Source organism: Naegleria fowleri (assembly GCF_008403515.1).
Source record: "Naegleria fowleri strain ATCC 30894 chromosome Unknown tig29, whole genome shotgun sequence".
NCBI classification, from domain to species: domain Eukaryota; phylum Heterolobosea; class Eutetramitea; order Acrasida; family Naegleriidae; genus Naegleria; species Naegleria fowleri.
The window spans coordinates 26623-50690 of NW_025407961.1; the positions used below are offsets into that span (position 1 = coordinate 26623).

General features: G+C 37.4%; 11 protein-coding genes across 11 annotated transcripts; 4 read left to right on the forward strand and 7 right to left on the reverse strand.

Moving 5' to 3' along the window:
• Window positions 1-103: 103 nt before the first annotated feature.
• FDP41_002230 (uncharacterized protein) lies at window positions 104-571 on the reverse strand (the record flags this gene model as incomplete). Its single annotated transcript, XM_044705402.1, has 1 exon — window positions 104-571. The coding sequence occupies one exon, from the start codon at window positions 569-571 to the stop codon at window positions 104-106; it is 468 nt and encodes a 155-aa protein (XP_044563123.1).
• A 289-nt stretch (window positions 572-860) lies between these two features.
• Window positions 861-2375, reverse strand: FDP41_002231 (uncharacterized protein; the record flags this gene model as incomplete). The annotated part of the gene is made up of 1 exon (XM_044705403.1): window positions 861-2375. One exon carries the CDS (start codon window positions 2373-2375, stop codon window positions 861-863), a length of 1515 nt encoding a protein of 504 aa, XP_044563124.1.
• Window positions 2376-2993: 618 nt separating this feature from the next.
• On the forward strand, window positions 2994-6277 carry FDP41_002232 (uncharacterized protein; the record flags this gene model as incomplete). Its single annotated transcript, XM_044705404.1, has 4 exons — window positions 2994-4505; window positions 4641-4851; window positions 5085-5246; window positions 5307-6277. 4 exons carry the CDS (start codon window positions 2994-2996, stop codon window positions 6275-6277), a joined length of 2856 nt encoding a protein of 951 aa, XP_044563125.1.
• Window positions 6278-6459: 182 nt separating this feature from the next.
• On the reverse strand, window positions 6460-7296 carry FDP41_002233 (uncharacterized protein; the record flags this gene model as incomplete). Its single annotated transcript, XM_044705405.1, has 1 exon — window positions 6460-7296. One exon carries the CDS (start codon window positions 7294-7296, stop codon window positions 6460-6462), a length of 837 nt encoding a protein of 278 aa, XP_044563126.1.
• A 2114-nt stretch (window positions 7297-9410) lies between these two features.
• On the forward strand, window positions 9411-10254 carry FDP41_002234 (uncharacterized protein; the record flags this gene model as incomplete). Its single annotated transcript, XM_044705406.1, has 2 exons — window positions 9411-9650; window positions 9721-10254. The coding sequence occupies 2 exons, from the start codon at window positions 9411-9413 to the stop codon at window positions 10252-10254; spliced, it is 774 nt and encodes a 257-aa protein (XP_044563127.1).
• Window positions 10255-10534: 280 nt separating this feature from the next.
• FDP41_002235 (uncharacterized protein) lies at window positions 10535-11539 on the reverse strand (the record flags this gene model as incomplete). Its single annotated transcript, XM_044705407.1, has 1 exon — window positions 10535-11539. One exon carries the CDS (start codon window positions 11537-11539, stop codon window positions 10535-10537), a length of 1005 nt encoding a protein of 334 aa, XP_044563128.1.
• A 505-nt stretch (window positions 11540-12044) lies between these two features.
• On the reverse strand, window positions 12045-14565 carry FDP41_002236 (uncharacterized protein; the record flags this gene model as incomplete). Its single annotated transcript, XM_044705408.1, has 2 exons — window positions 12045-12941; window positions 13174-14565. 2 exons carry the CDS (start codon window positions 14563-14565, stop codon window positions 12045-12047), a joined length of 2289 nt encoding a protein of 762 aa, XP_044563129.1.
• Window positions 14566-14774: 209 nt separating this feature from the next.
• FDP41_002237 (uncharacterized protein) lies at window positions 14775-16485 on the reverse strand (the record flags this gene model as incomplete). Its single annotated transcript, XM_044705409.1, has 2 exons — window positions 14775-15976; window positions 16305-16485. 2 exons carry the CDS (start codon window positions 16483-16485, stop codon window positions 14775-14777), a joined length of 1383 nt encoding a protein of 460 aa, XP_044563130.1.
• Window positions 16486-16997: 512 nt separating this feature from the next.
• FDP41_002238 (uncharacterized protein) lies at window positions 16998-17462 on the reverse strand (the record flags this gene model as incomplete). Its single annotated transcript, XM_044705410.1, has 1 exon — window positions 16998-17462. One exon carries the CDS (start codon window positions 17460-17462, stop codon window positions 16998-17000), a length of 465 nt encoding a protein of 154 aa, XP_044563131.1.
• A 237-nt stretch (window positions 17463-17699) lies between these two features.
• FDP41_002239 (uncharacterized protein) lies at window positions 17700-19380 on the forward strand (the record flags this gene model as incomplete). Its single annotated transcript, XM_044705411.1, has 2 exons — window positions 17700-17990; window positions 18049-19380. The coding sequence occupies 2 exons, from the start codon at window positions 17700-17702 to the stop codon at window positions 19378-19380; spliced, it is 1623 nt and encodes a 540-aa protein (XP_044563132.1).
• An 835-nt stretch (window positions 19381-20215) lies between these two features.
• Window positions 20216-24004, forward strand: FDP41_002240 (uncharacterized protein; the record flags this gene model as incomplete). The annotated part of the gene is made up of 1 exon (XM_044705413.1): window positions 20216-24004. One exon carries the CDS (start codon window positions 20216-20218, stop codon window positions 24002-24004), a length of 3789 nt encoding a protein of 1262 aa, XP_044563133.1.
• Between the last annotated feature and the right edge of the window lie 64 nt (window positions 24005-24068).

Sequence of the window (24068 nt, forward strand, 5' to 3'; positions counted from 1 at the left end):
CTAAAAATTGGATTGTGAATGGTATTTCATTGTCACTCAAATTGCTGATCGCGTTCCAAATCTGTCAAATTTCAAGTAATAGAGAGAGTTTATTTTTCAATATTTACAAGTCAACTCCTCCTCGCAGTCTCAAAACAAGATGGATAGTTGAATCTTTTTGCAAGCTATAGTCAGAAACTGTTCTTCCATCCTCCAATTGTTTTCCAGCGTAAATTAAACGTTGTTGATCCGCTGGAATACCTTCCTTATCACAAATCTTTCTCTTCACGTTCTCAATCGAGTCATTGGACTCTGCTTCAATCGTGATGGTCTTTCCTGTCAAAGTCTTGACGAATAATTGCATACCACCTCTTAATCTCAACATCAAGTGAAGAGTTGCATCCTTTTGTACATTATAATCCGATAAAGTTCTTCCATCCTCCAATTGCTTACCAGCATAAATCAAACGCTGTTGATCCGCTGGAATACCTTCCTTATCTGTGACTTTCTGTTTAACATTCTCAATTGAGTCATTGGACTCAACATCCAATGTGATCGTTCTACCTGTAAGTGTCTTGACAAATAATTGCATGTTGTTTTTTTTGATGTTGGAAAGAATAATGCCATGAGTGAGAGTGTTCTGAAAGCCAAAGGGATTTTCAAGGAATGAACTGTCCATGACTAAAAATACTTTGTTGAGCCACCTCTACTAGTATGAACTTGTTCATTCGCACCAAAGTGGTGACACGTTCCAATTTTAAACACAACATGAGTTCTTATCCCAAACAGCAGTCCTTTCCTACATCCTTATGAGTTGGCGTTGTGTTTCCTGAAAAAGTCATCCTTAGTAAGAGATCATATTGAATAAAAAGACAATGCAATTACAACAAACTACATGATCGTTGAGTGAGTGTCATACCAGGTGTTGAAACTATTGAGACGACATGGGAGCTTTGCAAAATCTTGTTCCTCACAAACACAATATCACAAACACAATTTCCATTGAGTTTTGCAGGAATTTTCATACAAAGCTCATACAAGTAGTGATCGCTTCGTTTAGTCTCCTTTTCAAAATAAACCTTCTCTTCCACATGGATGACATAGAGTTCAATATAGGGAGAGTGTTTGAGCTTTTTTAGAAAAAGAAATTTTTCTGGAGATGTTTCGTAAGATCTCTTTTTAAAAACATCGAACGTGGTATGTTTAGCAATTTCTGTAAGTTGTGAGTTGGTAAATGAAGAACATACTAGAAATGTATCCACTAACTTTTCAATGAGTTGAATTTTCTTTGTCAACGATAATTGATTATAAATCAAATCAAAACACACTTCCAGTCCATGTTTAAATAATGAGAATCGTGAATCAAAATAATTGTTCGATTCGAATATAGGCAGTGATTTTTGCTTTGTATTTGTGATTGGAGAATTGAGAAATTCATTATAAAATGTGTCCACTAATGCTTGCTTTTGAAATAATTCCAATTTAGTATCACAAACTCGATACTTTTCAAAAAAGTATTTTGGCATCAAATGATTCAAAATCAAACAAAGTGTCAATTCACAAATAGTTGTTGTATCGTATTCTTTCGGAACACCTGGAAATAAGTGTCCAGCGGCAATTAGTAAATCAGAATCGCTTTTAAGCAAGCCCAAATAAATAGAAGGCACTTTAAGATAATTCCAACTGGTTTTGGTTGAAATGACCAATTGTTGAGCACAGGAAAGGAAATGTCCAAATTCCAATTGATTCTTGACAATCACCAATCGAATCGTATATCGTTCATAAAAATTTGATAAATAGGGCTTGGTATTCATCGAGTACGGATTGTATTCACTTTCAATAACCACATTCAGGCCTTCCTTGTGTGTTTCATTCATACTCTCATACAAGTTCATTTTCTTTCTCAATTCTGATCTCACACGATCCAATAGATCTGATTTCAATATTTCACTTTCAAGTACAATCAAATGATTAGCACTGACGTCCATCTGTTTAAAACCGAATTTTTCTTGAAAGTCTTGAATACATTTTCTTCTCAATTCTTCATGGGAATCAAACCTGATATAAATGGTATACGAGGGATGATAAATTTGAAGACGATACTGAGTCGCAACTCGCTGAGTGGTTGAAGTTTTTCTTCGGAATGGCATGTATGTTTGTGGACTACGGTCCCCAAACAATCCATCATGAAGAATATGTGTGTCCGTCAACGTTTGTTGAATGGTTTCATCATTAATATTCGGATTTTCGGAATCATCATACTTCATGTGATCGGTTTCAAGAATATCAATCGCTTTTGTTATTTTACGGTTCGTTCCATACAGAGCAATTAATTCATCGCTCGTACAAAACAGAAAAATCATTTCAAGAGATAACGGGTCCAGTAAGTGCAACATTTTTTTTTGTAAAATTATAATCGATTCAAGACGATGAATCGACAGACCTAAAGAAGCAGAGTAATAATCTTTGTTAAAAATTGAAGTACATGTTGGCCACTGAATCTAGCTGGGATTCAATTGAAGAAAGAGTCATCAATAAGCATTCTTGTCATTAAATACAGTACACATATCTTTCGACAACCAAGCATCACCGTTTGAGTCTGTAAACATGCCGTTTTCGTTTGGGATTCATAACACATGTCACTAGTCTATTCATCTGTCACATCAACGTGTAGTAGAGTAGACAGCTAATCACTTTTTTGGCAACTTTTTCATTCTCACAAACGATTCGCTCCTTAGTATTGAAAGAATGATCATGCACTATCTCACAAAAAACAGTCACATATTGATCAACCACTCAGCACGAGATGAAGACACCTCAGTGCGACCAACGCTTGTGTCTTTTTCTTCTCTTTATCATCAATCCAAGCCATTCTTTTCGTTTCGTTCATTCATGAAGAGAATCTCGATCGTTCTTCTTCGATCGAACAAGAAAGTCGTTCCTTTCCACTCTCTCATGAAAATAATTTAATGAATCAGTTGAATCGACTGCACACACTCATGAATCGAAGAGAAATGGTTCATTCATTTTCTGTAAATAGTTTGAAACATGTGAACAACAATAACAACAATGAAGAAGAATATGGTCGAATTGTGGTGAAACAATTGGATGAACCTCGAAGTCAATTTATTGTCAAGTTGAAGGAGTTTACAAAGGAATCCAATGAAGATGAACCACAAACAAAGCGGTTGGATGAAACTCAAACCCAAGCAGAGTGGATTCAGTCGATTGTGATGAAATCTGGAAAACCTTTGGGATTTTCGAATGTCTTTGCGGTGGTTGCCAAAACGTCAGAAATCATTTCACATGTTTCATCTTTATCTTCCAACAAAGCCATTGAATGGATTTCTGAGTATGAACCAAGATTCAAAAGTGCTTTGAATTTTCCAAAAATTCAACAACTCGCTCAAGTACAACTTCACACTTTGAAAGAACTTGAGACGACCTTTGAAACTTCCAATTCTGTCGATGGAGAGAATAACAATTTAATCAATGTCCTTATTACCATCCTTCCATCTCTGGACGCCATTCTCGTCCATCAGGAACTCGAAGAAGCTCATCTCATTGCTAATGAACTGAATTCCAAACTTACAGAACAACTATCCAAACAGCAACTTAGTTGGAACAATGATCCTTCCATCATGATTTCTCCCATTCAAGTTTCTTCAAAGGATAAACTGGAAATGAGTTTCTCTCCACTCGTTGCTGAATTAGTGGGTGACATTTTGAAAGAACATGCACATCTTCATTTCATTGAAAGAAAACAAGATATTGAATTGTTGAATAAGAAATCGAGTGTCACGATGCAAGGATTTGGTCCTTCTCCAAGTGTAGGAATGTCTGCCACTCCATTCTATGACATGGGAATTTTAGGAAATGGACAAATTGTCGGAGTTTCTGATTCTGGAATTGATTGGGACAATTGTTTATTTAGAGATGCAAACAATCCCATTGTGAAAACCAATAATGTCAATATGAATCATCGTAAAATTGTTGGATATGACACAGTGACTGTTTATTCAAAGTCTGGAAACTTCTCTTCTGATGGTCAAGATGAAGTCGATGGACATGGAACTCACATCGCTGGTTCTATATGTGGAAGTATTCAAAATTTGTCATTCAATTCGAGTGCCAATCAAATCCAACAATATCATGGAATGGCTCCCAACGCAAGACTTTATTTTACAGATTTACAAATAACAGGAAATCCAAAATTTTTATTTCCTGCTTCGTATCAAAATGACATTTTCAAACCAGCGCACAAGAGTGGAGCAAGAATCTTTTCAAATTCTTGGGACATCAATAGTCCTAAAAAATACTTTTCTTGTCGTTACGATTGTAAAGAATGTGTGTGGAGGATTTCAGCATATGGTTATAGAGCTGGATTGAAAGTGACAGATGCAACTTGTCGAACCTTTTTTGGAAGTGATACCTGTTGCTCTATTTCTAATCAATATAATTCTCAATGTCAAGATGTGGACCAAACATTATGGAATTATCAAGATAGTATCATTCTTTTTGCACAGGTAAGAGTATTGAACCATTCTTTTCATGTAAACCATTTTTGATTCCTTCTTATTTGGAATTATTAATAACATTATTATCAATACCTAATGTTAATACAATTTATAATTATTCTTTATCTTTATTATTATTATTAGGGAAATATAGGAGAAATGTCTTCGAAAGGAAATGTTGCAGCTCCTTCAACAGCAAAGAATGCAATCTCTGTGGGCGCCAGTATGAACTTACATTCTACATTTGAGGAATCAATGTATTATGAAGATTTTAAAAACGTCATTCAAAAGTCTGGTTTTAAATTCTCAACTACTGAAGAATGTTGTGCCTATAATGGAAAAGATAATGATTTAGGTATGTTTGTCTTCGAGGGAATAATTCGAATCTCCCTTTTAACCATTTTTGGAAAATAATTGTTGAAACAATTACAGTCCGTAATGCCTGCTGTCCAAGTCAAATGAAGACCAGATACACCAGTAATCCATCCATCTTCAATGAGTTCAATTTGGCCTCTTGAAGTTTTCTTGTCATGCACATTCGATTTGTTTGGAATAATTTCTCTCATCTTTCAACCTTGTCATCTCTAGTCTCATCAAGAGGGCCAGCAATAGGTAATCATATCAAACCTGACGTGACAGGAATTGGTTACAACGTTGTGAGTGCCCATTCCGATGGGAACATCACCACCAATCAATGCAGAACCATTTCTCCAACTCTTGGAAATACAGCTGCTTTCATGACCGGTCTAGGTTAGTACTTTGTTAAATGTATTGTTCGAATCACATCGTATTTTGTGTGTCAATCCTCAGGAACCTCAATGGCCACTCCATTGGTTGCTGGAGCCGCTGCTTTATTGAGAGAGTTTTTCCAAACCAAAATGAACATCTCGAACCCATCAGGTCCCTTATTGAAAGCTGCTCTCGTTCATAGCTCCATTCCCATGAATGGAACTGTCGCTTATTCCAACGATGAAACTCAACGTTTCAAACTCTCAGATTTAGGAAGTCCAAACTCGTACGAAGGATTTGGAAGAGTTTATTTGGGAAGTTTGTTACAAAATCAAGATGGTACTCCCTTGACAATTCTCGTCCAAGAAAAATCATTTTCGAACCTTTCAGATTCTCTCAAACTATGTTTCAAGAGAAAACAGAACAAGTCAATGATTCAAACTTCACCCATCTTTAAGGCCACTCTTGCATGGTATGATTATCCAGGAAGTGTTGCGGTGGCGCCTCAACTTTTGAGTGATTTGAATTTATTCATCAACACCTATGTAAGAGGCAGCAGTAATGGTGGTGGCCGTGGCTCATCGTCCACCAAAACAGTTTCAAAACTCTCCGTGATTGCTGGAAATTATGGAGACCGAGTGGACACGACGAATAATGTGGAGAGAGTGGTGGTGATGGATCAATTACCTCATACATCCTCGAAAGATCAATCCGTCTATGTCATTGTAGCAGTGTATGTGTCCAAAATCTTGAAAGCAGAAAAACAACCTTTTGCTCTCGTATTGACCTATCCGAAAGAAATGTTTGGGGCAGTGGATTCCAAAGACCCTTCGTGTGTCTATTCCACTGATTTTCCAACCACACTGACTCTTTCGGAAGGAGCTATTGTTGGAATTGTGATTGGAGTAGTCCTGTTGGGAGTGTTGATTGTTGATCTTGTGGCATTGATGCGTTTTGCTGTGATGCAGATCTCTTTTTCCACAAAAAGAGCTGAATCTCAAGGTAGAGAAGTGACTAAGATTGAAAAAGTCAAACTCCATGATAATTTATAATCTACTTTGTTGGTTAAATAAATTAATCCATGTTTGTAAAAGAAGTGGATAAAACACAAGAACTATATTCAAAAGCAATTGAATGATTTCAAAAAGCTGCAATATTTCATTCAGATCAAAATAAATAATAAAATTATTAATTTTCAATAATGGTTCTTATTTGAAAAATTGGCATAAAACTCTTATTGATTGCCACCAGCTGGAGGGGCTTGTCCTGGGGCTTGACCGGCTTGCATGTTTCTTGTCAAAAATCTGCTTCCAATAAAGAAAACCATAATCATGATGGTACTTCCGTACTTTTGGAAGAAGCTCAACTCCTTGTTGACTTGTTTAGTTCCAACAATTCTGTCAATCTTGTACTTGGTGACACCATCTTGTCCTGTGGTTGCATCATAGACCAAACTCAAAATGAAATTCTCCTTATTCGTGAACAAGAATTGATAAGTTCCCTTCAAGACACCATTGTTTGCAGTGAAACGTCCTTGGCTCGAGGCATAAACCACAGGAGGTTGATTTGGACTGTTTGGTTTGTGAGTGACAAAATTATATGGAATATCAAAAACAATGGTATCATCACTTCTCAACTCGGCGACTTCTTCAACATCTTCAGAGGGCTCTTCTTCCTTCTTTCTCTTAATCATCTTGAAAGAACCGCTGTGTTCCGCATCGGATTGAACCAAAAGCTTAACATCAAATTCTGAAGCATCATCTTCGGAACCCTTTGGAAGATAGGTTCCAAACAAAACACCTTCTTGCAATGGAGTATGAGAGAAATTATAAACTCCCAACTGTGGGAACAATTCATCAGCATCTCCTGATGAAGAATCCTGATCCACGGTAGTCATTTCAACAATCCATTCTCCTTGCAATAAATTATTCACGTTAATATCCGACGAGGAAGTGGTGGTGCTACTTGTTTGCTGCTCATCGGCCAACGATACAGAGGCTGCCATCCACAAGCCACACAACAAGACCAACGAAGCAAAAAGAATGAATGACTTGCTGATGAATTGGTTCATTTTTTTTTCGTTTTTTTCAAAACAATATTCATCTTTGTTGAAGATTCTCAAATGTTTTTCCCAACTTGTCGTCATTCGAGGAGGTAGGAATTAAGAGGCCACGTGTTAAAACTTTCCAAAGATTGAACAATATAAATTCATAAAACGCAGAGAAGTTAAACATCGGACAGTGACCTATATGAATGTACCTCAGTCACAGTTAACAATCACAACAATGCACTCAAATCAACTACCTCGAGTTCTATTTATTATTAGACCAAACGAATCTATTATACACACACACACACCATTAAACATGGCCCCTGATACAAATAGACAATTAGTGAGGAAGGGTCAAAGATGATCTGCATTTTCCTCTCAAACACACACAGATTGGACATCCATAAGCATTTCTCTTGAATCCGTATTTACAATATTTTCTGCAAAGAAGTTTTTTGCATGGTCTAGGACGACATTTGCAATGCTTTTGACATCCACATTGGTCAGTCCAATAGCCGTATCTACAACGGTTGTGACAAAAGAATCTTCTGCATTTTGGTAAGATGTAGCGATGAGTTGGGGTGAGAGTTTTCTCTTCAACCTGTTCACTATGAACAGTGATGGTAAGTGCTAATGCAAAGGTGAGCAAGAGTAAGCAAAAGCCAAAAGCTTTAACCATTGAATTTCTTCTCAATGACAACATTTTGAATTTTTGTTTGTTTGATTGTTGAATGGTGAGAAGAAAAGCAATTTATTAAGAAATTAAAGATTTAAAAAGGAAATACACCAATTTGAGAGATGAATGTCAATGAACTTTGTTTCTTTCACAAATTCTCTTTTGGCAACTTTTGGCAATGACGGTTTAGATATTGATCAAAAAAAAGTTAATTTTTAAAATGGTCAAAACTTGATCAAGATATACTTTTCAATTAATGCTTTTAGCACCAAAAGATGCATGGATAACTGAGAACTTAAGGTATGTTCGTCATTTAATGTTCTGTAAAGGTGCCTTTAATAATGTTGCCTTCTGAAGGCACATCAAAATATTAAAAATTCGTCTCTCTTTGCGTTGCTTAATGACTTCCCACCCATTTGCATTCCCACTCACTTGCTTTCTTAAGCTTATTCAGGTACTTTGTTCTCTGATCGGAATGTTCTTGCGACAGTGCAGGTCCAATTTTCGGCAAGGATTTTACTGAGCTCAGTAACTACATCTTTTTAATTTTCATTAATTTAATTCATCATATCATAATTTTCATGGATTTATCAAGCAATTGCTTAAATGTGACTTCATATCAAGGGATATTCGTCTCTGCCTTCATACACCATCCGGTAAAACTACCATTGTTCTGCAAGTGTTTTCGTCGGTCAAAAGTAAGTTTCACATACAGAAAATCTTCAGACCGACATATTTTTGACACTCAAAGTGACAGCACTTTACCAAGCAAAGCATCATGTCACAGACATCATGTATTTCGCGAGAATGATCAACTGATTCTCCATAACCAACCTCATGCTGGTCCATGGATCCCATCTCAAGTCTCCTTAACACATTAATGTCTTACCACTGTACAACCTTAGAACAGAGTGAAACACACGACGCTAAAAACTCTGCCCTTTCAGAAGAATTCGAATACAATGGAAATAATGCCCTCTTCTGAATGCCTCCAATCGTTTCTTGCGCTGGCAACGATTGTATCTAAGGGTGACAACAAAAACCATAACCACATCACAAGGTGCCATCTCCTTGCACCTTTTAAACCAGAACACACCAAGTGTGTTCTGTAACGTTAATTGTAACACTTACCTTTTGGCAAATTTTTCGATCTGAATTCCAGTTTGTTGGGTGGGAGGGTGAGAGCTTTTGAAAGGGAATTTTGTGACGATATTTTCCATGTGTGTGTGGAGTGGCAGAGATGACAACCGTAATGCAGCTATTTTTTTCCTAGGTATTACAAGTATTACAATGTCGATCGATTCGAAACAGAAAAAGATTAAATGGAAACAAACAGACACGAATGAGTTGTTGTGTCAAAACGATAGGGACTTGCGTTTCAAGAGATCAGTGCATTCAAAGTGATCTTCTTGAAGTGATTAGAGATTTCAAAAGATGATCGCGCTGCCATAAAAAATTCATGCAACTTCCACAAAATTCATGTCAAATGCGAGACCACTCAAAGCAAGATCTGATGAACGGAAACTATTGGAAGATATGGAGAGCAGTTGGGAATTGTCAAGTTTTTCAAAAAGTTTCCGAAAGCTTGAAAGAAGATCGAGTGTTCATGATGAAAGCAGTGACTGTCAACGGTCATTCACTTGAATACGCATCAGAAGATTTGAAAAGTGACAAACAATTTGTTCTTGAAATAGTGAAAGTATGTGGTTGGACACTTCAATTTGTTTCAGAAGAGTTGAAACAGGACAAGGAAATTGTTCTGGGAGCAGTCAAAAAATGGTTTGGCACTTCTCTATGCTTCTGATGACTTGAAAAGTGACAAGGAAATTGTTCTTGAAGCAGTGAGCATGCATGGTCGTGCATTTGAATATGCTTCAGAAGATTTGAAAAAGGACAAACAATTTGTTCTTGAAGTAGTCCAACAAAATGGTGAAGTTCTTGAATATACTTTTATAGATTTGAAACAAGACAAGGAAGTGGTTCTTGAAGCAGTCAAACAAAAAGGTTGTGTATTAGAATATGCTTCTGATGACTTGAAAAGTGACAAGGAAGTTGTTTTGGAAGCTGTCAAACAAGATGGCTTTGCATTTTTCTATGCTTCAGAACCATTGAAACAAGACAAGGAAATTGTACTTGAAGCCATCAAACAACAATTTTTAAACTTGGCATCCATTTCGACTGATGAACCAACCCAAATTTGGGATGAGGTCACGAATGAATATGGTCTGTTTTCTTCAATTTCACTTGAGTTGACCAAGGATTTTATGGACGAGATTAACCAAATAATTGAGATGAGCATCTAGTTTTGCTCACAAGAAAAGGAAAGAAAAAACAACTCTCCTTGTTTAATGAAATGATTTCCAACGATCACACATCTTATTGAGAGTATCCATTGGGATCACAAAGGTGTAAGGGGAGTCCATTCAGACATTCAACAAGTCAAATGGAACGAATTTTGTGTTGTAATCGATTGAGATATGATGATCGAATTCTCGAAATTTTTCTCAAACATTACAGTTCAAGAGGACAAACGGTCAGGAGACTGCAATTTATTTACAAAAGACCGAATTCCAGGAATGGTTCTTAATATTTGTAAGTATCCACCTTCTTTGGCTTTTTCACCTTCTTAATCTTCTTACAGACACTCTTCTTGTAGACACACACTTTCTTGTAAGGGGCGCGTCTCTTACAAATCTTTCTTCCTTTGGTGTACTTGTACGTTTGACACTTCTTCTTTGGTGGTGCTCTCTTACAACACTTCTTCCAATACTTTTTATGAATACACTTGGCTGGATAGGTCTTTTTATATGTACAGTATCTCTTCTTCTTGTGTTGACAACATCTTGTCACATTCTTGTAATGATTGCAATATTTACGAGTGCCCCATTTGCGACAATATTTTCTGTACTTGTGAGACATGCACTTGGTGTAACATTTGTGTCTCTTACAATAACGACGGTAATTGTACTTTAAACATTTGGTCCTGTAACCAATGACACGACATTTACGGACATAGTTGCAAGATGGTTTTCTTGAAGGAGCATAGGGATCCACATACTTGTCACACTTCTTCTTGGTGTAACACTTCTTAATTGGATAAGTTTTTGGAGTTCTGCAAGTGGTCTTCTTTCTTCCCCATTTGGTGCATTTCTTGTACTTTTTGGTTTGAGAACAATACTTTTTATGGACGTGTCTCTTGCAATATTTACGAGTGCCATAACTATCACAGACTTGTTTGGTTTCATATTTGTGGCAATATTTTCTGTACTTGTGTTTGACACACTTGGTGTAAGGCTTGCTGTATTTGTCACACTTGGAATAGGTCTTGTGTTGTAAGCATTTACCCTTTCCTACGACAGTGTACTTGTCACAATACTTTTTACGACCCACCCACTTGTGTTTGAGACATTTTCCACGAACGTACTTGTGAAGGACACACTTTTTACGACAATGTTTTTTCTTTGGAGGTTTGTAAGTGTCAACCTTCTTGTAAGTATCAACCTTCTTGTAAGTGTCTGCAGCTCCTGCTACGTAGACAGCAGCAAGGAGTACAAGTGCAACAAGCAAGACAAGTGAAATTGATTTCATCTTGTTGTTTTTTTTGATGTGGAACTTGTAAGGAGGGAGATGAATGGTAAAATTTATAGGAAATTTTAATGCAGTGCAGGAAGGACTTGAAAAGAGTTGCCTGTCTTTGAGATGTTTCACAACTAAACGGAAATGTCAAGACAGGAGATCAAAACCAATTCGTGAATCCTTTACATGGGCCAAAATTGGAAAGACAAGAGAAAGTGGATTGAAGAATAAAAGTTCCAAAAGGTATTAATTGAGTGAAGGTAAATACCAAAATCGAGGTTTCTTTTTGTCATTACGTTTTAGGGCCTATCAACATTTTGAAAGTATACGTTCGTCATCAATCCTTCCAAAGAACTTTGAGAAATGACAAAAAGCTAATAGAATACAATTTTTTGAAATCTTCTTCGATTTCCAATGGTTTCGTGTGAGTATCTCTCAACGCTTTACCCTCTTGTGTGATTAAGAATTCGGTAAAATTCCACTTGATGGCATATTATTCGGAAATATGAAAATAATATTATTGTTGTTTTGGTCGTTGCAATTGCTGCCATTCTTCTTCTGCCCTAATGATAAAATTCTTCAAAAGATAATTTTCCAATTCAGAAGCAATCTGTTGCATGGTGGGTCGTTTTGTGAGGTCTGTCTGAATACAATTCAGAATCATTTGTGACAATGAATCTCTATATTTGGGTGGGATGCAATTATACTTGCTCGATTTCGTAATGGTAAATTGAATATTTTGAGGAGAGTAGTGTTTTTGGAATTTTTCATAACCCTGATCGAATGAGTCACTCGAATTAAAGAATACTGTCGGTGAATATTCCATAAAGAATTCCGCCAAGAGAATTCCAAAACTGAAACAATCGAGAGAAGGTTTGGCGACTATTTGGTTTAAGGACGTGGAGAATAATTGTGGATCACAATATCCTCGAGTACCACAAATAGTTTTGCTATTGTGAACAATATTAGCAACGTCAAAGTCCACTAATTTCACATCCTTAATGGTGTGAGGAGAATGACGATAGTACTTGATGGCAATATTCTCTGGTTTTACATCTCGGTGAACAATTCCTCGTAAATGCAAATAATTTAATCCATTTGCCACATTACTTAAAAAGAATAATAGCTCATAGACATAATACTTTGGATGAATCATGTAATTGGCTTTGAAATCATTGATAAATTTTCGAGCGTTGCAATCCATCAATTCCATGAACATGTGAATACAATGTTCTCCATGATTGTTTTTTATAAGTGTAGCATGATAGAGTTGAATAATATTAGGATGGCTCAAATAGTTCAATAATTTGAGTTCTCTCTCAAAGTTACAATTATTGTCGAATGTGAGTGGTACCTTTTTTACAGCACAAACGGTTTCTCCCTTCTCTGGAATGTACACGACACAACTAAAGACCTGTGGTGGTAAAGGGAAAGGTGACCAAATGAAGTGAATCATAGTAGTAGGAGTAGCAAGAGAATATTATAATCAAAATCATTAAAATAATTAATCCCATCATACATAACGTTATCAAAGAGTTAAAATAATTAAACCATCATTAACGTAAATAACAGTGATGTAAAAGCATGAGAGAATATTAATTTACCCTTTGTCAAGTCACAAAATTTTCTCTTCGAAAAACTCTTACCTTTCCAGAGGCTCCACGTCCAAGTAGTTTTTTCTCCTTATATTGAAGTTTCGAAAGGTCGGTAGCAAATCCTTTCTGACTATGACCACCAATGCTTCCAAAACTTTGTTGTTTGTACATGTCAGCATCCACACTGTTCACAGAGTAGAGCCGTCCAGGGTATCTCATGATATCAACCAAATACAAGTCAGGAAGTGTTGCAGAGTTGGATTTCGTGTCCACAATGGAAACAATATTCCAAGCATGATTTCCTCCTGAACACGTTCCTCGAACGAGTCGACATCGAATATCTTTAAATCCATCCATAAATAAATAGTCACAAATGTATTTGAATAGAATGGAGCGATGTCGACACACTCCAAAACGAACATCTCCAATGAAAATGAACTTCGATTTCCTTTGTTTTGCAAGGTTGGAAATGTGTGTCGACGAAAAGTCTGCAATATTTGGAGAATACCCGCCCATACATGAGCTCACAAATTCACTAATGTATGCGTAGAAACGTTTCAACTCAGATCCAGATAATCCTCTCGATTTGACATTGGGAAATTTCAATTGGAGACTTGTGGACAAGTCCATCAAGAGCTCTTTCAATTTTGAATCTTTGGCCTCATTGACAACAATAATTTCTCTCTTTGATGATCCACTTTCATGGTCTCTACCACCATCAAGAAATATTTTCGTTCGTTTTTCATTTGAAATGTGATCGTCATATTCCAAAAGGCCTTGTTTTCGATATTTAGAAACTTCATCTCCTTTCAGGAGGAAATACTTGATTTGATTGGTAAAGTACACAAAGCTCTTCAAAATAAAATACATTTCAGGGTTTACATTTGTCATGAATTTCTCAAAATAAGATTTTGTTTTTCCACACAATGTTTCTGCCACTAAATAGAGGTCAATTTTTGAGAACGAATCAATTTGACTAAAATTACTTTCAATACATGTTTTCACCTCAAACAACGAGACGCATGAATATATTGATTGTGCATGTTGCTCTGCTACTGAAATTTCATCAATCAATGCATTCATCTTTTTCAATATCTTGTCCTTTTCGCTGTTCATGGACGAGTTGTGATGATGAACATTCTTGTGTTGCACAGGTTTGGACGATGAATTTTTTGAATTTTTCGAGTTCTGTGGTCGTTTTTGCTTTTTTGCAGGTTTTTGATGCAATGATGAAGGTCGAGTTGAAGGAACCTGCTGTTGCGAGGAAGAGGGTTGTTGTGGCTGTGTTGGTGGTGGTGGTGGTTGATTAGGGAATAGATCCCAAGGTGGACTTTCACCCGTTCGGAATGGGAATGCCAAGTTCAGTTGTTGTTGTGGTGGTGGTGATTGTTCTGGAAAACAACGACCATTTGGAAGAGGATGGAATGGAGAACCTTGACTCATTTTTTTTTACTTTGGCGGCTCTACTTGATGAACAACAAGAATTCTCTCTTGGTTTTGAAATTCTGAAAGAATTCCGAGAGAGATGACATTTGGCTGATGGTGTGTATCCACACACCCCGACGTAAACAAAGTAGAAACAAGTACAAATTTATTTAGAAAAATTCCAATACATGAATAATAGTGCCAAAATCACTCGTTATTAGACAAAATTAAAGGCAAATCATCGAGTCACGTCCAGCTCCTGTACCAATCCATTTAATTGGTACACCAATCAATTCTTGAATTCGCTTCACAAACTTTTGTGCATTTTCAGGCAATTCTTCAAAGGTGCGAACCTTGGAGATATCACTCTTCCAGCCTGGGAAGGTCTCATAGACAACTTCCACTCTGGCCATATCATCAGCGCTATATGGAACAGTGTCAATCTCAGTGCCATCTAACTTGTAGGCAACACCGATTTTAACTTCCTCCAATTGATCCAAAACATCCAATTTGGTCAAGCACAATGCAGTAAAACCATTAATCATGCAACCGTACTTGACAGCAACAACATCGAGCCATCCGCAACTTCTTGGTCTTCCAGTGGTGGTACCAAATTCACCACCAACCTTTCTAATGGTGTCTCCAACTTCATCCTTCAACTCAGTTGGGAATGGACCTGCACCGACACGTGTGCAGTATGCCTTAATGACACCATAAGTTTCAGAAATGGCACGAGGTGGAATGCCCAAACCAGTACAAGCGCCTCCAATGCAAGGTGAAGAAGATGTCACAAATGGATAAGTTCCAAAGTCAATATCCAACATGACTGCGTTCGCTCCCTCAAGTAAAATGTCAAGTCCATCGACATAGATGGCCTTATGAAGGTAAGTAATGGTATCAATAATCATTGGATGAACTCGGGGAATGTAAACATCTCGGTAGAGAGCCAATTCTCCTTGTGCATCATAATTTTGCAATTCGACACATGATGCATACTGACTCTTCAATGTCTTCAATAAGGTCATGTACTTTTTCTCGAAAACTGCAAAATCGGTCAACAAATCACCGCTACGCAACCCACTTCGAGCTGCTTTGGTGGTGTAGGTTGGACCAATTCCTCGCTTTGTCGTTCCAATTTGTGATCCAGTTTCTTGTAAAACTCCTTCTTGGAAGCCATCAATGGCCTTGTGGAAACCGAAAACAAGATGTGCACGGTCGGAAATTAATAAACGCTTCTCAATATCTTGGAACTCTTGGTCAATAGTGGCAGAATCATCACCTTTGTGTTTCTTGTTCTTTTCTTTCAAATTGTCAATTTCAGATAAGAGTTTTGGTACCTCCAAAACAACACCATTACCAATGAGATTGATGCATCCGGGAGTGAGAACGCCAGAAGGGAGTAAATTGGTGGCATATCTGTGGCCATTGGCTGTGTGAGAGAGGTTTAATTTCATCAAATATCATCATTCGCAACCACAATGAAATGTTGAGACCACAATGATGATGCATATTGCAATAATAGTGAACGCACAATGAATTGGGTCAAAGTAGTAGTTGGGTGGAATAAAAAATTGCATCAGGTTCCACATGGGAGAATTGGCACATAAAATTGTCCATATTTTCAAATTTGAAAGTAGGAATCGAAATTTTAAACGAGGTCAGCCACAAAGATGATTATTTCAGGGAGCGAGAACCACGATGATGATGATAAGTTATGAGCCATCATCACACACAAAATTCTATTATTAAACACTTACAATCAACAATGGAATGGCCAGCATTACTTCCACCATTGTATCGGCATACAATTTGATGCTGTCGGGCCATCAAATCGACCAACTTTCCCTTACCTTCATCACCCCATTGTCCTCCAATCACTGCTCGAACAGTTCCTTTTGGCTGGGTGTACTTGTTATTGAAGTTCATTGTTTGGCTCATGAGTCTATCTCGTCGTAGCTACACAAAATTGTAGGATGGAATACCTTGAGTGTTATCGACAAACACCAGAGTAAAGATAATTTTTTTACATTTTTTGAGGTCCCCACTAAGATTCAAATGGCTGTTTTAACTGACCAGAAAAGTTCATGTTCCAGCTGGCAAGGCGATCCATTTTGGATGACAGGCGAGAGAATTTAACAGGAATGAGTAGGTGGTGCAAGTAGTTTATTGAAGGATATTAATTTACCCTTGTGGTTGAAATTGGGAAAACGTATTTTCTCTTGGAATGGATGTTGGTTGAAAATGTTCCAAGATCAAGCACATTGGAAACATTCAATGTTATCCGTTGGCTTCGTGCATAACACTTTTATTAATATTAACCCATTTTACCATCGAGAGTAGTAGTAACAGTAGTACAACAAATCTATTCTGTTTTGTACGTTCTTGATACAGAGAATTGATGGAATCGCTCTCCACTGTCACTTCTGCTGTTAGACGCTCCTCCACGGTTACTACAGTCCATTCCATGCAGCATGCTGACAGGAAGCATGATAGAACCGGCTGCCTTCCACCACCATCACAGTTTTCTTGGCAATTTTCGTACCAAACATGTTGCATGACTGATCATCGATGGGCGTTGTGTTCTTTGGGAGAGTGTTGCAAGTGGCGATCGCACAGACGAGATTTTCTTGAATTGGTGATGAGTTTTGTTGTTGCTCTGCATGTTCCGATTCTTGTTTCCTTTTCTTGAAGAAGCGTTGTTGTTGTTCACGATATTTAGGAGCAGAATAACCACTATTGCCCAGAAAAGTATGAGAATTTGATGTTTTTGTTAGTGATAATGAAGAGGGTGAGGAAGAAGGAGGCTCTTTTCTCTTCTTGTTGCAAGATCCTTTGTCTGATCCGATGCTGATGTTGTTGGAAGCACCAACTTTGAAAATTTCGTTTGTTGATGATGAGAGAGAAGAATGGAACATACGAAAGTACAAAATTGTATCCAGTGACAGTTGTTGTACTGTTGAAACTGTCCCAAGGTTGTTGAGGCTTTTTATTTCTAATTATTTCTTGCTTGATTTTTATTTAAACCATCTTCTTCGAGGTTTCCGTGCAGTTCTGGAGACAAAAATTGCCTCTTGTTTTCGCAACAACAATATTCGGGTCGAATTGAACGCTGAATCTATTCATTCCATATTATTTTGAAAAGGTCTTCTATCATGAATCAAAACTGTGTGCTACACCACAATATTATTGAACAATCAAAACAACAACAACAATCCGAATGGATACAAATACCACCGGAATTGTTTTGTTTCATCTTTGAATTTATTTCATGGAATGAAGCACATGCCTTTGCAACACAAGTGAATATGAAATTGTATAGAAAATTAATGTTCGAGGATCGTGATGCCCATATTTATCGAATGTTTTTTAAACGATTATTGGAACGTGAAGCAAAATTATTATTGGAACGACTCAATCAAGGAAACAACCAAGTCATGAGGCCAGTAAGTTATTTCTATGACTACTTCAATACATTGTTCAAAAACATCCTGTGATGCAAAGAGTGGGACCACACATTCAAGAAGTTTGTCTCAATTACGGAATTCTGTAAGGAAGTTCTTGAAAACAACTTATCGCATGTTTCCTGACTTGTGTCAAATGTATGGAGAACAAGTCATTGCAGCTGTTGATCGACAAGCTCTGAAACTTGAAGAAGAACGACAAAGTAGAACCACTCCAAGTGCTCCTTCCAATCGAATTTTCACACCACCAAAAAGTTTGAAAGAGTCCATTTCGAAATGTGAAAAACGAATCGTAAAGCCATGCAACTGGAAGAAGGCACTACAAGGCCATTTCAAGCAACACAAGCTTCTAGAGTTGGACATTCTGCTGCATTCTCCACTGAAATTGAATGCCATGATCGAAAAAAATCGTTATTACATGATGAGTAATCAAGATATTGTACAACAAATTCATTCACAAATAATTGAGACCTTCTCTCGAATAGAGTTGCTGACTCAAGCCATTCCAATCACTTACCCGGGTCACGTTTTGTATAGCGAACGTTTGAAATTTGGAGCATTGGGCTATAATATTTTCTTTTCCCTCGTCAAACTTGTACTAGACTCTCACATGATAACTCTCATTCAGGAGGAATTGAAAGAACAGCAACAACGGAGAAATGAGGCCTTTGTTTTGAGAATTTTTGAATTCTTTGTTGAAGCATATTTTAACAGTTTTGGACATTACAATGTTTTAATTGAGGAACCTTATGAGGATATGAATATCTTAGTCATGATTGTGCAATTGAAGAGTCCTCAACTTTTACTGCACGTGTTTCAGAAATATGGAGCCTATTTGTCCGAACACATGACCAATCGCTCAAAGGTCACACTTGTAGTGCGATTCATACGCCATTTAATACCAATGCATGTTGTGAAAACGTGTCTACTTGAACACACAAAAATTCTTTGTAGCGAGTTGATTTGTGATAGAAAATTGTACCCATTTCAAAAGGAACGAAATATTATTCATTATTTGGTTGGTATTAATGGAAAGTGTGGATTTGATGAGAATGATTATTTCAAAGAGTGGATTCATTTAGTGGAGACTATTATTGATCAAGCATATAAGAGTGGGAAATTGCAAGAATCCACAAAAACTCAATTACTTAAGCTCTTTGGAGAAAAGAACAGCAGTAATTTTTCTCCCATCGAATATTTGCAATATAATGTCTACAGAGATGAAAAGAAAACAAGTCATGGCATCATTTTCAAAGAATTCATTGAACGGAAAATTGGTGTTCATATTCGACTCCAATTTAAGAACCTTCAAGACAAGTATTGCTCCAGATTTACCAATCACAACATGTTCTTTTCTTCAAGGAGACATTAATAAATTGAATGAGTGATAACTTTTCTCAGAGAATCACGTTTGATCTTTCACGTTGAGTGTTGAGTAGTACGGAGAGAAGGAGCCAAATTGGTTTCACATGTGTGTCTCAAGTTTTCAGACCCTGTGTGCACATTCGTGCTCTATGTGAATCGAACGCTTTGAAGATTTAAAATGAATATTCGTTGTTGGATCCTTTTCCATCGCCATGCTCCCGTTAGAGTTTCCACAATAGGAAAACGATCCTTTTCGAGACGTTATAAGAGAAGAAAAAACAACGCGACAATAAAAATCGTCCATCAGTCCTCTGTTTCTGAGTTGTTACGTTGTTTCAATCCAATTAGGTCTGTGGCTGCTCCCGAGAGAGCAGTCGTTGAAACAGTCGTCCTACAAACAACATACAAAATTATTATAATACTCTCTTGGTAGGTTGATTGATCCATATAGGTGATTGGTGAACGCATTTGTTGAACTTGGTTATCGACCTCCTCTTGTACCTTTCATTATCCATAATTCCGTTCTGAAACAATAATTCATTATCCTTTCATACGAATCTGATTAGAAAAAGAATTTTCATCCCCACTGACAGCAGTGCCATCAACATTTACTTCAACCACAGAATATTATTCATCAACACCAAGAAGAATATTCACCATTCTTCCCTACAATCCGAATTAGAGCAAGGAATTCAAAAATAATTTAAATTGATGATTGTTTTGAATCATCATCAACACATTCAAATTTCTTCACATTAATATAATAATAATAGCAACAACAGCCATCCATCATCACCCATATTCATTTAATTGCTACCTCTTGCTCCACGACGAATACTAAAATGGCTCCCAACAACAACACCAACCCGAGCAATACAAACACCACTCAAACACCACCAGTTCCAATGCCTCCTCCTCCCAATTTGATGAGTGGTCAAATTACATCTTCCCTCAAATCTGGTACAGCTTCTATCATTCTCAACAAGACCAATACTCCACAAAGTCAACCACCGACTCAACCAATTCAACTGGGTCAAGGAATTGGATCAAATACCATAAACTCAGCCTCATCATCGACCTCATCAGATCCAGGAGAGTCTTCTTCATTCGTGAAGAATATAATGCACCGAGTTCCAATTTTCCATTCAAGAACAAAAAGTTTTGGAGGCACAACTACGACATCATCTTCGCTTGGAACAATTTCAACACCACAAAGTGCTCGAGGTAGTTTAAAGCTTGATCAGCCCACTTTGACCATCTCTTCCGCATCACCACCCACAAAAGAGACCAATACAAAAACCAATAACAACACGAACCTGAGCGTGTCAACAATATCAGCATCACCCACAACCACATCATCGAACAACCCTCAGGAGAAATCATCGTCGACATCGTCAAACGGCTCAGATCTTGGTCCTTCGCTTGTGAAAAGTATTTCATCACCTTCACTCAAACCTCTCGCTCCATCCCTTTCCAACAGCACATCAACTCCAAATATTTCAAGTATTGATGCGAACGGAAGTAGTGCCAATTATGCCCAACACTCACATTCCAACAACAAACATCTTGCGTTCACATTCACCAATTTTTCCAACGTGCCAAGTGTTCTCATGAATCACATTGTAGTGCACGAAAAGAGTCAACAAGAAAAATCATCATGCAATTCTGGCAACAACAAATCAAAAGATGATTTATCAACTTCAACAATAGTCAGCGAAAAATCCTCTACATCTATTTCCTCGGGTTTGAGTCGTTCAAGTAGTGAGAGCACCAGTTTGACATCGGCCTCCTCTTCATCATTGTCATCTTCTGCGGCCATTTTTACCAACACAACAACCAATAATGCCACTGTAACATCCTCGTCGACGACAACATCCCAAACAAACGAGAACACAGTTCCTTCATCGTCATCCACAACAAGAGATTATTCGTCGACTACTGTCAACACAACCCTTCCACCAACGGGATTTTTGGAATTCAAAACTAGGTGTGTCTCCTTCCCATGCTACGAAGGAAGCCCACTTCAACAGATTGGATTTTTGCCATCTGCAAATCAAATTCAAAACGGTGCTCAAATTTCACATTCTTCCAGTAATCCAAGTTTGACTCACTCAAATAGCGGAACCCAGCTTAATACATTAGCAACTGGAACTCCTACTGGAATGACACGAAGTAAGAGCAGAGATAGTGGAATATCAGCTTCACTGGCAGATGTAAACAAAAACAACATGTTCTGGAAGAATGCGCCCTACGATCCTCACTATGTCTACAAGTACAACGTTGCAGAGGTAATGACATACATTTCAAATTGCAATAATTCTGGTATTACCAACGCAGCCAATGCAAACACCCTTCTCTATCATGATATTGTCATTTATTATAAGGACAAGTATAGGAATGCAATGACAGTGGACGCAAAAACACAAGGAGATTCCAAATCTCAAACTCCTCAAAAATCATCATCAAGTAAGACTTCCTCTTTTCCAAATTCTGTCTTTATCAAAGACCTTTCTATGAATGGCTTGATATTCCATGGAACAAGAATTCATACGCGTCATCAAAAGTATGATCCAGTGAACGTTCTCACACATTTGAACTATTACTTGCAGCTCTATAATTTGAAAGTTCAGAAAAACTTCTCACTCTTTTACAATGTCTATAGATTGCATTATGATCCAAAAACAGGCTCAGTTTCAAATGCTTCTTCCTCCACCTCCACCTCCACCCCAAGCAATAACGAAATTGAAGAGATTACGCTTATTGCCTATCCATTTGTTGAATATCCATTTATTGACTCCAATGATGAGAAATATACAGACAAGGTCAATTCTTTACCTCCTAGACATGCCACCAATGTAGTTGCAGAGTCTCTATTCCATTTTATATACTTGGAATCGAAAGGCACATTTGTTTTTGAGGCCAACGAAATCTATTGCTATGGAAGCTACTTGTTTGGGAAATTTGATTGTAGAATTTTTGATAATGGAGGAATTCCCATCCCACAAAAAAACAAAGGTAAAACTTCACCTTCAGAGGATCCTCTCGCTTCACCTCAATCTAAGAAAATTGAACCAAATAGTAGTGGTAGTAATAGTAGCAATAGTAGTACCAACAGTAGTAGTAGCAGCAGCAGCAACACAACAAATAATTCAACACCAAGCGGTACCGGTGGCAGCAATAGTAGCAGCACTGGCAACTTTTCAGAATATTTGGAAGTGAAGCGATTTTTCTCAAGACACCAATGCAATGATGTCTGTAAAGAACTCAACTTACTGAAACATCCAGCTCAAATGGATTATTACCGCCAAGTGGAACAATCCATATTCAAATTTTTGAATCACCATGTTGTGTCAACACAACAATCATTTTCTAACATTGAAGTTAATGATAGCCCATCTAGTATCATACCATTCGTTTGGAGAGATCCATTCAATAACAATTTTCACAAGCCCAAACCAAGCTTAGTTTCACAGAATTCCATTGGTAGCAACCTTAGCGTCGCCATCTCAGATACCATGAATACTACAACCACCTCGAATAATAATAATATGGGATTTGACTTTAATAAGAAACAACTTCCTCTCACCATTACCTATTTTCAGGAGCAAGGAAAGAGAAATTACATGGAAGATCGCATTTTCTTTGTAAATAAGTCATTCGACATTTTCCATAATCAACGCGCTGCTGTGTTGTGTGTCTTTGATGGACATGGTGGATATGAATGTGCAGATTTCTTACATCAAAATTTCATTTATCATTTGGAATGCTATCAGTCCTTAGTATTCAACATTCATGAACCTATTTTCTCCAGGAGGGACTTGTTAGAGTATGCCTTTGTAAAAATTGATGAGCAGTACAGAGAGAAAGTTGTTGAGCTAAATAGAAGTTCAGCATCTATCAAGAAGAATGTTCCTTCTCCACGAACAACCAGTGGAATCACAGCTAGTGCTGGTTCTACAGGATGTACTGTTTTCATTACAGCAAGTGAAGAGGAACACAACACTTACTACATTACATGTGCCAATGTAGGTGACAGCCGTGCCTTCATGATTCACCAATCTAAGATTATACCTCTCTCAAGCGACCATAAACCTTTCTATGAGCAAGAGCGAAAGAGAATTGAAATGTTTGGCTCACGAGTGGAAAATAATCGTGTATGTGGACTCGCTGTTTCTAGGACTTTTGGAGATTATTATGCAAAGAACAATCTCGATCCAACCAATCCCAATGCAGGAATCAATGTTGGATTTACACAACCGATCAATCTTAATGCCAACCTTAGAAAGCAAGCCGTAGTGGCCTTACCAGAAGTTGTCAAACACAAGATCCACTTGGAGAAGCCAAAGAAGGTGGTTGAAAAGAGAAGAGATGAAAAAGATGGAAAAGAAGTAATGACTTCTACTGTTACTTTGAGTCTTCCAACTCTAATTGTTGTTGCAAGTGATGGCTTGTTTGATGTTATGAGCAATAGCGACGTTGCTGACTACATTTACAAACAGTACTATCATCACAGAGTCAAAGACTTTGGAATTATTGCCAAGAATTTGGTTAATTTTTGCATTTACAACCGCAACAGCACGGACAACGTTAGCGTCATCATTTCCAGTCTGCACTACACACCAGAGCATTAAAATTTTTTGCCACAATTATATGTGCTTGATATTCTGTCAAACTAGAGCACCCATTCATCCAAAT